The following is a 16,299-nucleotide window of genomic DNA, read 5'->3' on the forward strand; positions in this document are numbered from 1 at the left end:
AATAAGGAAAACATGCAGCAACCGCACGCTTGAAAAGCCATCAGCTCGTGCGCTCGTCGACCACTAAGTGCGCACTACGAAAATCACGGCCCGCAGGGCCCGTGCCTTTCAACGCGTGCTTGGCATACCGAGCACGTTATGTTCAGGCAATCGAGGATCGACGGAAATGACGCAGACAGGGAGCCGGGTCGTGAGGAATATCCTGGTGGTTGTCGCCACGCTCAAAGTGTAACGCCTCAGGAGAGTACTTATGTTGGGCCGGTTGGTGCAGCAATTTTTGACAACGATAAACTAGCATGGCTTGTGCTTTAACATTGCTTCCGTGGCACTTAGGGACAAACAGGTGTGTTTCATGAGTAGCTACGGCCAGTATTGTTCATCGTTCTCATCTATTTGGTCCTGTGCCTTCTGTTAGAGTGGTGTACTGTTCAGTGGGGATACATGCACCGCGATTATCAGCTTGTATAAGATTGTGCATGCGTTGTGGGCAATTTTTTTCTCATCGTTTTTATTTTATTTATTTTTATTTTTTGCTGCTTGTGGACTGTCTTGGGTGCATGCGCTCGAATAAACATCCACGGCACCATTTTTCCTGACTGCCTCGTTTTCCTTGTAGTCCCGTGTGCTTCAGCTTCGTCGTTGTCGAATTTTATACAAAAGAGTGAATTTAAAATATTCGGTTAAAAGAACCGGAGACAATGAATGCGCTTGTGGTAGAAGCATGTTGCATTATCCACCTAAGTTTACTTTAGGGGTCACGTGGCTAAAGAACGCAGAGGTTATTCAGTGCGACATCCCTGTGGTTTAAGTTGCTGCTTTTGGCCCTAAATTACATGCGCGAACGTATTTGATAGAAACAGCTACACGTGTTAGCGGATCAGTGCATACGAAAATATCTGTAACCATGGTTACAATCGCTAGAAAGAGCAGCGTTTGCAACGCATGCCCCTGGTTCATTGTGCTGCGCGAGGACTTCACAGGCGATACCTGGTCGCCCGACACTTGCAGCGTTACAGATTGCGAACTCCCACGATATACGCCAGGTGAACGTCTTTGTTCAATGTGCGTTAGTTATGTCCTATAACACGTACTACCGTGCGCGAATGCGAAATACAGAACACTTTTTCTGACAGAATTCCAGATGGTGAGTTGAAATTAGCAGAAGAATGTAATAAGAGAGAGTTGGTGGCCTTGAAGGAGCATACCTGATTTCCATTTTGATCAGTTTTATTTCCTTTCAAGCACCCAGCTCTGGCGCGACATCGAGAAACGCATCACTGGATGATCACATTTGTTGTAATGGGAATGGGTGGTTGTACGGGTTCTTGTAAACTCTGTGACTTTAATTCTAAAGTGAAAAATTGATGACCCCAATGTCATTCTCAAGGTTGGACGCCTTGTTCTTTGTTGAAACCAGGAAGCGCGAAACCTCTCCCCCTTCCTCCCTTTCGAAAAAGAAAGAAAGCGATCAGAGAGCGTCGAAGTTCGAGCAATGCAAGGTGCGCGCATAATATGTGCATTACAGAAAAATACGAAAAGACGCTGCTTGTTCTTTATGCCGCTTTACATTCAGATCTCCGGGTGTTTCGGAACGTTTGGCATTGCAAGTAGCTTCAACCCGATCCTGTCTATTGTGCAGGAAGGTTCGATGCGCGCGGTCTGACTTCGAAACCAAGAAGAACAGAAAAGGAAAACGCTGCTTCCTCTCGATCTTCTCCATTTTAGATCGAAGAGAGACGGCAAACATACGACACGACTATCGATGCCAGGCACCGCCTCTCGGGGCACGTTCGTCCATTTGTATTTCGCCGGGAGTGCCTCGCAGCGAAAATTGAAGCCGTGGGGACTTCGTCCGCTGGGTTTCCGTTTCGCCGAAGTCATTCATACCGTTTCTTCTCGGTCGTCCTTCCTTCAACCGTTGTATTGATAAGCCCGTCACGTTACTTTATTTCTGTTCAGCTATATATAGCTTTATTTCGAAGGAATTTGTCTCCAGTTTTAGATTCGAGCGCAGTGTCACTTTTTAGCGTTAGTTTTCGAGTGGTGTGAAAAATTTTATAGGGAAGAAAAACTCTTTTCTACACCTCGCGGTATTGTATTGCAAGCTAGTAGCAAAGTGATAAGCCGTTATGTATAAAAGACGTTTTTGTTTTTAATCATGCAGATATGTTATAAAAAGTCATGATCCCAGCGAACGTGCTGTTTTAACAAAAAAGTTCCTAGGCGAGGTGGACGTATTGTGGCGCTAATTACGTGAGCTTCGGAAGGCTAATTAACAAAAAATTCATTACTTCACTTTTTTATCAGTGCGTCGGTGGCGGATGCCTGAGTGGCAAATTTGGAGGCAGTCAGATTTTGTTGCACACCAGCTATTAAGAAAATATCGAATTTCGTGCCTAAGTCGCGATATTATGGTTAGCTTTGATGGTCGCTCTAGCGACTAAGCTAACCATTCCGCCTGCAGACTGCATGGCGAAGCGCAATTCCTCTACGACTTGAGGCGGAAAGACACCGAAAATGGCAAGTCATTTCTGCGGAAACTCGCAAGGAGGGGGATGTTTCAGAAAGCGTAAAAAAAAGCCTTTTGACATTTTTTTTTTGTAGATTTGGGCTGCTGTCCTGGTGGATGTCAGTTCTTATTGCCTTCATGAAACTTCCATCACCTTTCGGGTTTCCCCATAACTAGTTTGTCGGCATGAAAGTCTACGGAGAAGAAACGAGAGTGCGTACTCGACGTCGGAAGCCTTATGAGGGCGAGCAACGAAATGGACCTTCTGGCAAGAGAACGTTTTTTTTTTGTGAGTTGCGGTAATCCGGTCGCCATATCGTATACGACTGTCTTTCTACGTTTGGCCCCGTGAAGCAATTCTCTATTGGCTTGGTGCTCAGACATCTACCCTGTGATCTGGACGCAATCAACACGAGAGCCGTAGCGTATTCCATCCGAGTGTGCCTCCCACCCGTGTCTCGCGTAGCAATTCGCAATCATGCGTTTTTCTGGCGTTCCCTAATTAGCTGTTTAGCCCGCCGAGTAGCCCTGGTGATTGTATCATCATACCGCCCAACAGTACGCTAAGAGGATCAGCACCATGCACCAACTTTCTCCGGCGGGAAAATCTAAGGATGTGTATTCTTCAGTCACGCATATAGCACTTCTTCGAACAGCTTGCAAAAGTACTGCGGACGCAGAAGATACCGTTGGCTACGCACTTAGAAGGCATTCTCGATAACACCAGCCTCGCCCATGAGTTAGAGATTTTGAAACACAGTTCCTACGTTCTAGAGTTTCCGATTACCATGGCCGCTGCATGAACTCTAGCAAATGAGCTCGCAGCTGCAGTATTCATACACAGAACTGCCCGGCTATGGCGTGTGTATGGTTCCTGGCAATGAAGTGACCCGTGTTGCGAAAGCCTGTAAGTTCTCATAAAGATGGCAGCATGGTTTAGTTAACCGATGTTGTGCTGTATGAGTAAAGGTGTCCGTGTTCGCCGAATGAATGCCGCGCGCTCTGAGATAAAGGTTTCTTTAGTGTGACTCACTAAAAGAAAATAAACGTTTTCTTTCCCTAAATTGCAGCCTGGCGGTTTTCGGTTTTTTATGTGGCCAACTAGCACATCATTAAGCCCATGTAACGGTCTTAGTACATTCACATTCATTCTCTCACTACAGTCCCATTTGTGCAGCTTTACTCCGGGTGTTCGTAATGCAAACAGGTTTCGGCGTTTCGACAGTATTAGCATTTGTATTTCATCGTGTGTAGAAGTTCAGGTCATATTTCGACGGGAATATTTTATCCAAATAGCATTATTTAGGAACTTCGTCGACTTTGGGGTATGTATCTAGCCCCTTTCACATGCACTGTGATCCCAGTTGTCTACTACCTTGGGCCACTAGGTAAGCGATGGCTCCTTTCTGGCGTAGTAGACAACTTGGGTGATTGGGCATGCGCCCGAGCAAACAACTTTGACATCACTATGGGATGCTGGTATGTGCCAATTCTTTGCCGATACCCTAGAATAGGTAGCCAATGTGACAAATACGTTGCCGTAAATTTACTAAATTGATAGCACAGCATACGCAAGGGACACCGCACCGTCCAGCGTCGCTGCTTGATAGATAGCCATTGCAACAAAGTTGCATCCAGTATACTAGAGATAGCGGGGCCTGCTGCGGAGTTTCAACTGGTGCGCCGTGATTACGCGATAAGGTACGTCGGGGTATCATTTGACATTGCGCTTGGTATTGAGATTGCCACTTTACGTGTTGGCTGATACGGTTAAGTGATTCACGGGTGCCAAGAGCATGTAGCATAGGAATACAATATTCATTATAATAATCACCTTAACACATAAAATGTATCATCCCCAATTACACTGCCATCATAAAAAAGATTGCTAATCGCAATAACGTCGTAAATAATCTGCAATACTGTCGCTAACAATTGTGAGCATTGCATGTTTTCTGTCTTTTTGCGCGCAAATAGAACATCAGAGTATGATGTGCATGCTGTATTTATTTTCACCTTTATCATAGTCTTCTTCTTCGTCATCATTGAATAATAAGTCTACAGCAGGACGTCTCCCTCAGTAAATATCCCATTTTCACTGTCTTGCTTCAAACGACTCTACGCAACCTTTCAAACTTTTTACTGTCATCACACTACGCCATCTACGGGTATGCTTTGTAGAACCGTATATGCGCTGTCAGCGATGTTTAAAGCTTGCACTAATATGTACACAGTGTGCTAAGCAAGGTCGCAAGCTGGGGTGATATAATACATAACTTTTTCAAACTATTCGAAGGAGCATAACCATGAGCTAATTTCTAGATTTTTAGTTTCTCCGACGAAACACTGCGCATGATAATTAAGGCTGTTTCACGTGAACCAACTCATTAAAAATTTTTCAAAGCAGGTGGCTATGGTGAGCGTGTAGAATAGTCGCAAGACAGACACGAAAAATGCAAACCAACAAACATCCTGTCGTGGGATGTTATTTCCGGGAAGACATCGATCGGCGCACTTCGCAACTGCTATTACAGCCGACAAGGCCTCTGCTAAAGGCAGCAGCATTCTTTCCGGCTCCAAGCAGCCCGAAACCGAATATAAAGAAAGGTGAAACATGGGCGCTACTTTCAGCCGGCGAAGGTGCTCGCCTGTCGAGAACTGACGAACCGAGAAAGATTTTCCCAAGTTGCCGGCAACCGTTCGGAAAGGGGCCGCCACCTGTGCGGCCGGAAACATCGGGCGCAGAGCTGCGAAATTTGTCGGCATTGGGGCGACGGCTGTTGCCGTTAGACTGCGTCTGGCGAGACGGATCGCCGCTGAACCACGCCCACTAATAGTGCTGAGTTTGCTCCCCGCCCACGGGAAACTTTCGCGAACTTCGGTCCAACCTCATACGTCACTCGGAGCACCACTTGACTCGCTGGCGCTCTGCGTCCACGCTCTGACCAGAGTGCGAATGCGAATTTAGGGGGGTTTTCGAGTCTACGTGCTTGTAGTAGGTGGAAGTGCGCTTCAGGATTAAAGCGGGGAGGTTTTCTGAATCCTATAAGTATGTATGGATTAAGTGCAGTCAGTTGACTATTTTTAACCAAAATTTCTAAACATCTTTTTCCTGGAATTGTTGAACTGGTCTCGGTCAAGTGCTTAGCTTATTAAGGCAATTCCCTGCAATGATTTAACGCTGTAGTCCAATTGTGATTCTCCTTATTATTATAATTTTTTATTTGTCTTGTTCCTACTAATGTTATTGTCAATATTTTCAATAACCTTATAATAACGATATTAGCAGCAGCTGCTGCTGCTTCTGATGATGATGTATATAGAAGGAAAGACAGCAGAAGCTTCTCACAAACCACAAACTAAACAAAAATTGAAGAGTTGTGCCTATTGTTCGAATGCTGGCGGTTCGGTAGTGCGATACTTTAGCGGTGTTTGAGACTCAAATATAAAGAGGAATAGTGATCGAAGTAAGACAACAAAGGGGTTGACTGATCTAAATTCGAAAAATATTACCTGGAAATATAAAGAAAATGAACGAGAGGCATGCAAATGAAATATTATGCGTGCCTGCCGTCTCTTGAAGATACTATATATATTGTGATACATATCTTTTTAATAAATTGTCATTTTATTTTTCATACGTTTCGTTGAGCCGCTCCTCTTAGCCTTTTTCAAAACGCGATCGATCTCTTTATTCTGCGTGTTTCTAATTGTTCAGTTTTGCAATTTCAGAGTGATTGTTCCTTGATTTAGTTTTTGCCGGAAGCACGTGTTGTCCCGGCGGAACTTTTTGTTGGGCTACTTGGAGCATGTTACTGAAGTACTAAAGCGCCAATTAGACGACACAACAAGAGACACGGACGAACGCTTACTGACAACTGATGCTTTATTGTCAGAAACATACAATATATACGCAAGTCTGGCAGCGCAACTCACACGTTGTCGAAACTCACATGGTAACCATGCAAAAGGCGATAAGACGATTGTAAAAGATGACTATCGCGACAATTACACGTGGTGTATAGAGCCGAAGGACCATATATGATAATGGTTACGCGATACACAAAACACCGCCGTAAGGGAGTATCCCATTAAAAACTAAAAGATTAAGATTTTCCACCAAGCGCAGGCGGCGCAGCAACGCGCTCAGTTCTAACTAAGGGCTTCTAAAAAGGACATTTCGCTTTTATACAAAATTTTCGATGGTTGATGACGCATTCCAGGCCCTTTATTTTAATGTGGAAGGCTACCTTCAGCTCACGGGCAACACTCTCTCGACTTCTGTCCAGAACAACGGTATCTGGTGTTGTTCCTGCGTTCTCGTTCAGGATAACGAAAATAGGTTTTTTGAAGCCGTACAGTGCCTTGTACACGATGATTTAAAAAGATACCAAAGCAATAGAAGTGACCATCGCCAGTCTAGAATGAGCAGACGTACAATCAGATTTCAGTATTGGCAAAAAAAATCTTCATTTTCAGGTGCAGCTCACAGTAAGCAACGATGTCCCATGCCACAGTAGGAATATATACCATTATGTGAGCATTGATGTTCCTCATATAATTTCTAAATTATTTCACATTACTCCATTTGTATATCTATGATGCGTGTTCTTATACGAGAAAAAGGTTTAGGAAGGATTGCAAATAAAGGAAAATCGCCTGCACTTACAGTGCAGGAACACCTTGCAGTGTTTGGTTACGCATCTGTATTAACAATGTATCAGATTCTGACGTGAAACCATTACCGACCAAGCACGTTAGGCGAATTCTGTCTGCTATGCCACCGCCAATGCAGGTCAATTTCGACACCAGCTGGTGAGACTTGAGCCGCTGTTTCTCGCTCATGACTGGGACTCGCTAATTACCAATGATTTGCTTATGACGGTGATCTCTATTACTTGTCAATAAATACTCGTAAGCGAGTGCTCTGAGAAACAATGTGGTTTTCTTGCTTCTTCGCCGATGCAGACGCCGTCGTGCACATCCGTAGACGATGACCAGGGGGCGCTGATGCACGCCGCAGCGGCACTGTACTCCAGCTGCATGAGGCCTGGCAACAACAGCGGCGACTGCCTGGTCCAGCCACAGGCACTGTACCGTGCGCTCTGCGCTGAGGGTGCCCGAACACTCCTTATACTCAGGGATGCCCAAGGTAGCATATCATTTAAATGCACGCAGCTTGACAGCATGGTTAGGTCTGACGATTTTACCCTGTTTAAATATTAGCGAAGCACGGTGCTCGTATTACTAGCACCATGATCACATAATGCACTTTCTTTGTTATTGTGCCTCGTAGTTGTCGACAAGTCAAAAGCGCGTAAAACTAGTTCCATTGAACTATAGTTCAGTACAATGCTTTGGCGGGCTAGTTGGTGCGAATCCATGAGTAACAATGTGGTTTTGTCCTGCCCTTGTCTTTCTTGTGTCTGTTGTTTTGCGCTAAACAAAGTATTCGATTGAACTAGTTTACTATTAACATTATTCAGATTATTATGGGAATTGGGAGGTTGTAGGAAAGCACATTTTTTTTCTGCAAGGCCAGTCAAGGGCATGTGGTGGATAGTTCTCATTGGCGCGTTAAAGGGGCAGGAGATACCCACGTGAGGGTGGCCACTGTAACCTCAGGTTCAATAAGTCTGTGCCATGATTCTTTATCGTCAGCATTGCGACAAGGCGTTGCTCACATATGCCTGTACCGTTGCCAGTAGTTTTCAAGACTAAGTTTTCTTACATTTACCGGACGTCTTCGTTATCTGCGCACTGAGATTGTATTCAGCTCTCCTTCAGTGTATTTAACGGAAGTGCAGTCGTAGTGATCATAATGTCCTCCGTGGAAAAATGCTCGAGTTAGCTATTTTAAACTTAGTAGTTTTTCACTTAAGGTAGCTAATGTCAAAAGGCATAATCAATGCTGTACCGTCGGCACAGTCGCACAACAGATGCGCGTGATGGATTTCAACAGGTTTATGGAGCGTTGAAATCACAGTACCCATGTATTGCTTAGTGCCTGTGTGCGTGCGTTGAAAGATCAGCATTTCTATTTTTTTTTCCTTAGGCGTAAAAGTTGAATTCCAACCACTGTGGTCACGTGCTCTTTCCAGAGATCGTGCATGAGTGGGAGTCCAGTGGCCGCGACCGAACTCTAAGCAGCCCTGAGCTTTCACCAGTTGGGCCAAATGGCTCGGCATCCACAGGTCAGAGCCCTCCCTACGTTTGACGTCACTTTCGCAGGACCAAGTGCTGAGGGCAAAAGAAAAGCTTCTCCTTTTTTTTCTTTTCCGTTACACTGCAAACCCCTTGATGGTTACCAGTGGAGAACGCCAAACGTGCTTGGTCGTTAAACTAAACTCCAGAAATATTTCCTGTGGTATAATGTCCGCGAATTATGGCTTATTGATAGGTCGAGGAGAAGCTAAATACCAGAAGTGGGTTTGATAATTTTATTTGGCAAATAATCACGTTGGAGAGGTCTCTATACGAGATATATGTCAAACCTTTGTGGTCGTTTTACTGAATTGCCCATTTTGCTAAAGCACAAACGTTTACCCTATTCGCCTCCAGAAGTTAGACAAAATATGAACCTCGGCTTGTAGAGTAGGATAGTTTTCTTTGTTTTTTATGACGGCGTTTTTTTATGACGAAGTATTTTTTAGGCGCTTAGGATTCGCGTGTTCAGTTGCCGTCACTCCTTCCGTAATGCATCGTGTTCATACACTCAGGCATTGTACTTTTGTTCAGGTGCGCCTTCAGCATTCATAATGTATATCGTATGTCTTTGTAGTGACTTCCTGCCATCCCTTCTTTCGCTTTCCCTCAAAACACACGTGCCGAGAGCCTTCTGCCGATGCAGAAAAACATAAGCGCCTAGTAGAAGAAGTACTTATGCTTGTGGCGTTGTGAATGATGAACAGTGGCAGAATAAAGGCAGTCTTAGCCTGGAGCAATGTCACTACAAGGGCACGTGTCTCCTGAAGGGAGAGCATGAAGACGAAAACGATGCTTCCAAGCTCATGCTTCCTTATTAGGCCTATGTTGGTCACTTTAAACCTTCGCGTTTCGGCAAACTCTTTCTTTCGTTCAGATGTGAAACTGTCTGTAGTGGAGTGTAACGCAGGCTTACGAAAGGTGCTATACAAGTGTTCTATTATTTTTCCATTCAGTTCCTGCTGGCAATAGCATAATGCGGGCAACAGTAAACCAGTGAAGTCGTCAGAGTACAACACCTACTTGACAACAGAAGCCGAATATACTTATGTTAAAATTTATTTAATTGCCACGCAAAATTCTTGACATGGCACACAACTTGACTATGTAATGTCGAAAGGCACAGGCGGACGCCATTCGTTCTACATGGAGCACGCAGAAAAACGCAAGCAGCTTTTGCTCATGTTATGTGCAGCCTTGTATCGAGAGCCAACCGTACACTGCTAGCATTGGTGCGGTTGCGCAAACATTTTGTGGCGTTGGGGGCGGTTGTTCGCAGAGATCAACAACAACCCGCCAGAGTTGGGGTCAAAGGCCCAGACGCCAGTGCCCGCTTCAAAGCCATGGCAGCGGATCGTACCGCTCGACCGCACAGCGTCAGCCGACAGCGAGCATCGTACGCAACCGGGCTCCGAGGAAGACGAAGTTGCGCAAGACAGCGATGATGGCGGCCGCCGTGCTGACAAGGACGGGGAACGCGACGACCGCGTGTGGATCGCTTGGTCTTCAAGGCGAGTGGCGTAACCTTGCTGGCTTCGATGAATGTGATAGGAAGTGATTTTTAACAGTCTCTTTCGGCTGAACAGAATCCTTAAATCGCTTGTGGCAGAACGTATCTTCACTGGCCAAGGCGGATTACTCGAGAGAGGCAGATATGGATGTCGCAAGAAGCCGCTGTATGTACATTGTCGATCGACAAGATTTTATTGATCACCTTTTTATCTAATTAATATCTGCAAGATACGTCAACTTGGGATGAATTTGGAACTATTAAAACTTTTGTGTTTGTGTGCCAGGCGAAATTCAGTGTCGTTGGAGTGAACTTCTGAGAAAAAAAAAAAGCACACTTTAAAGCAGCGCCTCACCTTGACGTTTCTTACATTTCAGCATTTCAACTTTCTTACCTTAGTAGACTGTCGGGCCCTGCACTGCCTAAACTTCCTGCTCTTCGCCCTCATTTACTTCTCTAGAGAACGTCTGCTTTCTTTAGCTTTATCACTCGAGGACAATATATTTAAACGGTGACTTGATGCCTATTTGTGGAAGTAGGTATGGGCTAAGGGAGGTCAGTTTAGGTGTGCCTCACCATGGAAGATTCTCATGCGGCGCTCCACAGTTCCAAATCTTGAGTAAACTCTAGCTCAGCAGCTCCCGCGCAAACGCATGGGAACAGCGAAGTCGCATTGGCCTGCATACACTGAATCAAAGTTGATTAGGTTTAATGAAACAGAAAAAAACGTTATGCTCCAGTAACTGTAAGAAACAGACTGTTATTTATGCCGTGAATTGTTTTTCTGAAATAGATAAATCTTGCAAATTAATAAAAAAAAGTCTCGTGGCAAGTTTTCAACTTGTAACTCAGTAATGAGAATTGTTTTTACATATCTGGAAATCGGCCCCTTTCCACTGTACAAATTAGACAAAATTCATGCAATAGAGAGTGTTCTCCATTATATTTTAAATTTACGAGTAGGACTTTTGTGAAACGCTCGTAGGTACATATGCATCAACTCATACATGAAATTTGTAATCTTCATATGCCTTTGACAGATGCAGATGACAAGTACCACATCTGCTTCTGATGTAGAGTTACACATTTATAAATTTTATGTGTCAGTTTTCCTGCTATACCTAATAATTGTTAGCTATTTACGTAACAGGCTTGAACTTTAGATAAAAATTCTGCGCTGTGCAGTCTACAATTTTATTTTCTCTTTCAAAGTGCAGCAAATTTAATTCAAATCAATCGAGCAGGTGTAACAGGAAAGCCCTTCGGCGTATTACATGTATCTGAATATGGAATTCAGAATCGGCTTCAACTAAAACTTCTTTTCAAGTGTCTCTTCAGCATTGGTCCTTGGACTTTCCCTGTCTTCGAAGTATGTCTCAGTAGTCGTGTGAAACAGCGGGCCGGTACGCAGCACTCATGTAATAACGGGTGCTATTTATTCGTTTAGATAACCTCGGGGACTATTTCATTAGCTGTAAAGCCGTGCTTTGAGCATTACGCCTAGAATCAGTTCTTTTTTCAGTGGGATGTCACGCAGCTCTCCCGTTCATGAAACGTATTGACTCTTGATGGTTCTCCCAGAACTCGGCCTTGTTATTTTTGCCATTCTAGGTGACCATTACGATGGGGCGAAACGGGCATAATCTATTTCTTGCCATCACAGTAGGAATAGCAATGACAGCGCCGTCATCAGTATGTTGCGCCTAAGGCACATGCGGTGACGTGCTCATCGAATTTCGTTTTTTTTTTAAATACCTTCAGAGTAAAATCTACGGCGCAATGAACTCATAGTGACGTATTCACTTCAGACCGGATAAAACGAATCTTTTCCACGTAAAGGGTGATTTCCTACTTGCGATTTGTAAATATGGTCGTGATTTCGTGTCCTGACGTCTGTTTATTCTCTGTGCTTATAAAAGATACTTGGTAATTTTTGAGGGAACGGGAATTGTACTTGCGTTTCTTCTCGCCATGTTTATTATCTCTACATAGGTGACACGACAGAATTTTGGTACTAGTTTTCTACGATGTGATGCTAAAATGGTCGTCTATTTGTACTTGTATTCATAGAACATGATGATTTCAGATCCATACCAATTCTAGGGAGAGTCCCTATGGACAAGTGGCGCCGCCGTTGTATAGAGTTATTCTAAAGTAGCTGTAGCAAATTTTCCACATCATCGATAACAATAAAGTACCACTGCCGCAGCATGCGTTGAAACGGAAGAGGACGAAGAACTAAATGTTCTCATGACATCTCGTCGTTCCGACCATGAGAACGTCGGAGAAGCTAACACGTGAAAATGGTCTTGTCATCTTTCTTCAACTATTCCATTCAAACACAAGCCATACTGAAAAGGAATCAACACCATCATCAACTAGCCTCGAAGTACCATAGTTTTCAACTGAGAGTCGAAAACGTTTCCTTTGGCCAGAATTCTTTCATTGAACGCAAGCATCGAGGGCCTTCTCGCCAGTTTCTTTAGACCAAGCTTGCTTCTGAAGAATGACTAAACAACATGCATGAATAGAAGTGGTTGGCAAAAGTTCACGAACGTCTGTACCTCGAAAGACTGGGCATAGAATGAAGGAAGGTGTCAAGAAAGTTGGCGAACAAGTGCAGGGTAATTGAAAGCGCAACTAGACAACCAGGAATCACCGAAAAGAAAGTGAGAAAAACAAGCGGTAAACTAGATGCAAAGGATTGAAACAAAAAAGACCATGGGGCTAGATTTACAAGAATGGCACGAGGGAAATCAATAGGAAAATCTGCATTACAACGCCTAATATTTGAAGCTGGAGCTAGCGGCCTCAGGACAAAAGCATACCGAAGCGAATACGCACGACTGCATGACGTATGCGTCTGAAAAAAAAAAAAAGAGACAACGCTGAGAAGGTTCAGCCCGTCGTAATAAAATGCCAATTATTCCCCCAAGGTGTAACCTTTCATAAGCGGTGAGATTCAAAGAGAAAGACAGGATGACCTTGTCAGCGGTCGCAATAAGTATGTTACGGTTACAGTATTTGATTTTAAATAAACAGGGAGAAGATTAATACCATCGGATTCATTGCATGTGTAGGGAATGGTTCAGTGAAGTGATAAGGGTTTTAAATACCAAAGTTGTGATGGAGATTAGCTAGGCAATAGGCTAGATAGCAATAGATGCAGTATAACCTGATTAAATCAAGCAGACTAGGTGAATGACCCTATTCACTTTCAAAGGTGATTCCGATAAACAGCATCATCATCATCATCATCATCATAATCATCATCATCATCATCATCATCATCCCCAGATATATCTCGGGTAACGAATTCGTTTGGGTTCTTCTTATTCGAGCAGTATGTTAAGGTTTCAATGGAGCCCAAAGTTTGAACAACTCTAATCCCCTTCGCAACAGTTGAATTCAGTGCACAAAGAAATCGTGGCAACTACGACTGGTACAATATTGCACACAGTGACGTCATCCGTGCTGTAAAGACCCCTCGCATGCATGATTTCTTTAAGGAAGATGAAAAAATTAAACGACACCATATAAAAGAAATGACCTAGCCAAAAGGCCAAAAGGCTAGACAAATCGAGCTGTGAAGGAAATGGAAAAGCGTCTTAGAATTCCGTTGCAAGAAAGTGTAAAGGCGTGCAAATAAGACGAGTAACGTTTGAAGAGCGGTAGTAGGAGGCGGTTTATGCTGAAGAAAAGAGCACCGGATATTTACCCAGACACGGAAAGTACGCGCCGTCGCGCACAATATAAAAGCCGGAGCTCAATACTGGAGGTGCCGAAACTTATGTTCTGCACGTGAAAGGCCCAAGAACAACGAGAGCGGCTTCGAAATACCACATTGCAGGAATATGAACGTGATGTAATGGCACAAACTAATCAAAAACGTTAGAATCTTGAAACTCAAAGCGTAGCTTCATGGTTGTCTATGCTTTGCACTGGAAGGTGCAAATTTTTAACGAAAGGCGTCGTAAGGAATTCACTTTCCCGTATCTTTCATTTCACTTTTCAATATAGACCGTTTCGCAGTATGCAAACAGTGACCTTGGAAAGCTTCCCGTTTTCTTCGCAGAAACGGAGCTGACAAAATAACACAGCGGCCGACCGCAGAAGTGCCGTCAACAGAGGCCCCAAAATTTTGCATTGCATCACTGCACAGCAAGACCCGGCTGACTGCCTTGTAGTCCGCCTCAGAGCAACAACAAATATGACGATAGATACCGAGGCACCCTATAGCACACTAGAGTGGAGTGCGCAACTTGAAATATGTGCACCGGTTCCCGTTAGTATAGCGCTTATTCTCATTTGCTATCTCTTTAAGGTGGTAGGCCACACACACAGACACAAAATGTGTTTAAAACGGAAGCCAGGATTTAAACAACCTTTTTGTCTGAATAACCATCCCTCATTTAGTAACATCTGCTGCCGGGCAAGTTGGTACATTAGTTTTTAGGAGTAATTTTAGCCTCGCAAAATAAGGCACGGGCAACAGAACAACAGACAACGAACAGGCGCACACTCGCGACTGATTTTTATCCTCCCCGATGCTTCAATTATATACCTTCACACATGAGAACAGGAACATACACAGGTGAGGTCACATAAGATAGAAACCACGCCTAATCATGTCCTATCAGCCATATCATGGCTGATATCGTTATATTTGGTTTCCATCTCATGGTTTAATTTGTATCTCATATCCTATCAGCGATGATATGGCTGATAGGATATGATTAGGTTTGGTTTCTATCTCATGTGACCTCACCTGTGTAAGTTCCTGTTCGCATGCGCGAATGTATATAACTGAAGCATCGGGGAAAATAAAAATTGCGAGTGTGCGCCTGTCCGATGCCCTTCGTTTTGTTGTCCGTTAGTTATTTTTGCATCTAAAATCATTTCTAAAATTCCTTATTCAGTTCATTCAACAATATAAAGTGCACAAAATGATTCATTTTATTTTTCTGGCCAATTAATTTTCTGTCATAAAATTTGGTAAAAGTGCTAGCCGTGCCTGCAGTTCAGTAATGAATTGAGTGAAGCTAAGCGGTGGATCGGTGCGATGAACTAGGATAAATCCGATGCCATAAGTATTAAGCAAGTAATGTTCGAAAAATTACTCACTATGAGAAAGAATACTAGTTCCGGCAAAATTTATTTGCGAAATGAGCTGTAAATGCCAAAACAGTCCATGAGGTTTTTTTTCTAGTTCAATATACGCATATATATTCGAGGAATGAGTGTACGAAATTTCATATGAGTATGTTCATTAGAAATAAATATATCAAAGTTCGTGTGACTTGAGGTGGAGCAAAATCTTGCTTTGAGAAAAACGTAAACAAATCTTCAAACCACGTGAAAGATGTCAAACACTACACATAGAGGCCTAATATGCCGCAGCTTCTTTCTTTCTTTCTTTTTTTCTTTCTTTCTTTCTTTATAGATTTATTTAAGACAATACAGTATTCACAGTTACATAGTTGGAACCCCAATGAGGTGCACTAGAGTCTCGTTTTGCTTGTGTGGCTGCTCGACGACAACCATAAAATGAAAAAAAGTATTTTCAATTATCTTTATGTAAAGAAGTAGTGCTGATTTTCGGCTTCGCAATGCGAGGGGACATGTTGGAAAAATCACTATAAGTCCCAAACTAATGATGATAATAACCTAATTTTTTGCAACATGTTGCTGAATGATTGGGCGTACATAAAACGTAAACCAGAAAAAAGAAACAATTTTGTGAAAGAAAGTTTACTTTGAATGTGGGCCTACCACCTTAAACCCCACTTCTCTTGATTTTAAAGCGCTGAGTAGCGAACTGTACTTGTTCTGTTTAACGTCCCTACCTTTCCTTTGTTTGTCTCCCGCAAGAGTCACACAAACGTAGTGGGTTTCGTGGAGTTGCTGGCTCTCTACTTACAAAGCGTGTAACCTTGCTACTAGGTGAGCTGTAGTGGTGAAAACAATGCACCAGCGTGCGGAGTCCTGACAGAAGACACGTACACGCCAAGCGCTGATTTCGCACCGACAGAACTACTGAACTACACTGAAACTCGACAATATCACAAGGATAGCA

General features: G+C 43.5%; 1 protein-coding gene across 1 annotated transcript in view; it reads left to right on the top strand.

Moving 5' to 3' along the window:
- LOC126518154 (uncharacterized) overlaps nt 1-16,299 on the top strand; it is a 118,331-nt gene that overhangs the window by 55,187 nt on the left and 46,845 nt on the right. The window contains exons 2-4 of the mRNA XM_055064457.2: nt 7,478-7,661; nt 8,611-8,703; nt 9,993-10,224. Of these exons, the coding sequence (XP_054920432.1) occupies nt 7,478-7,661; nt 8,611-8,703; nt 9,993-10,224 (509 nt within the window). The remainder of the gene's footprint in view (nt 1-7,477; nt 7,662-8,610; nt 8,704-9,992; nt 10,225-16,299) is intronic.

The sequence above is a fragment of the Dermacentor andersoni genome, chromosome 11 (genome assembly GCF_023375885.2).
Source record: "Dermacentor andersoni chromosome 11, qqDerAnde1_hic_scaffold, whole genome shotgun sequence".
NCBI classification, from domain to species: domain Eukaryota; kingdom Metazoa; phylum Arthropoda; class Arachnida; order Ixodida; family Ixodidae; genus Dermacentor; species Dermacentor andersoni.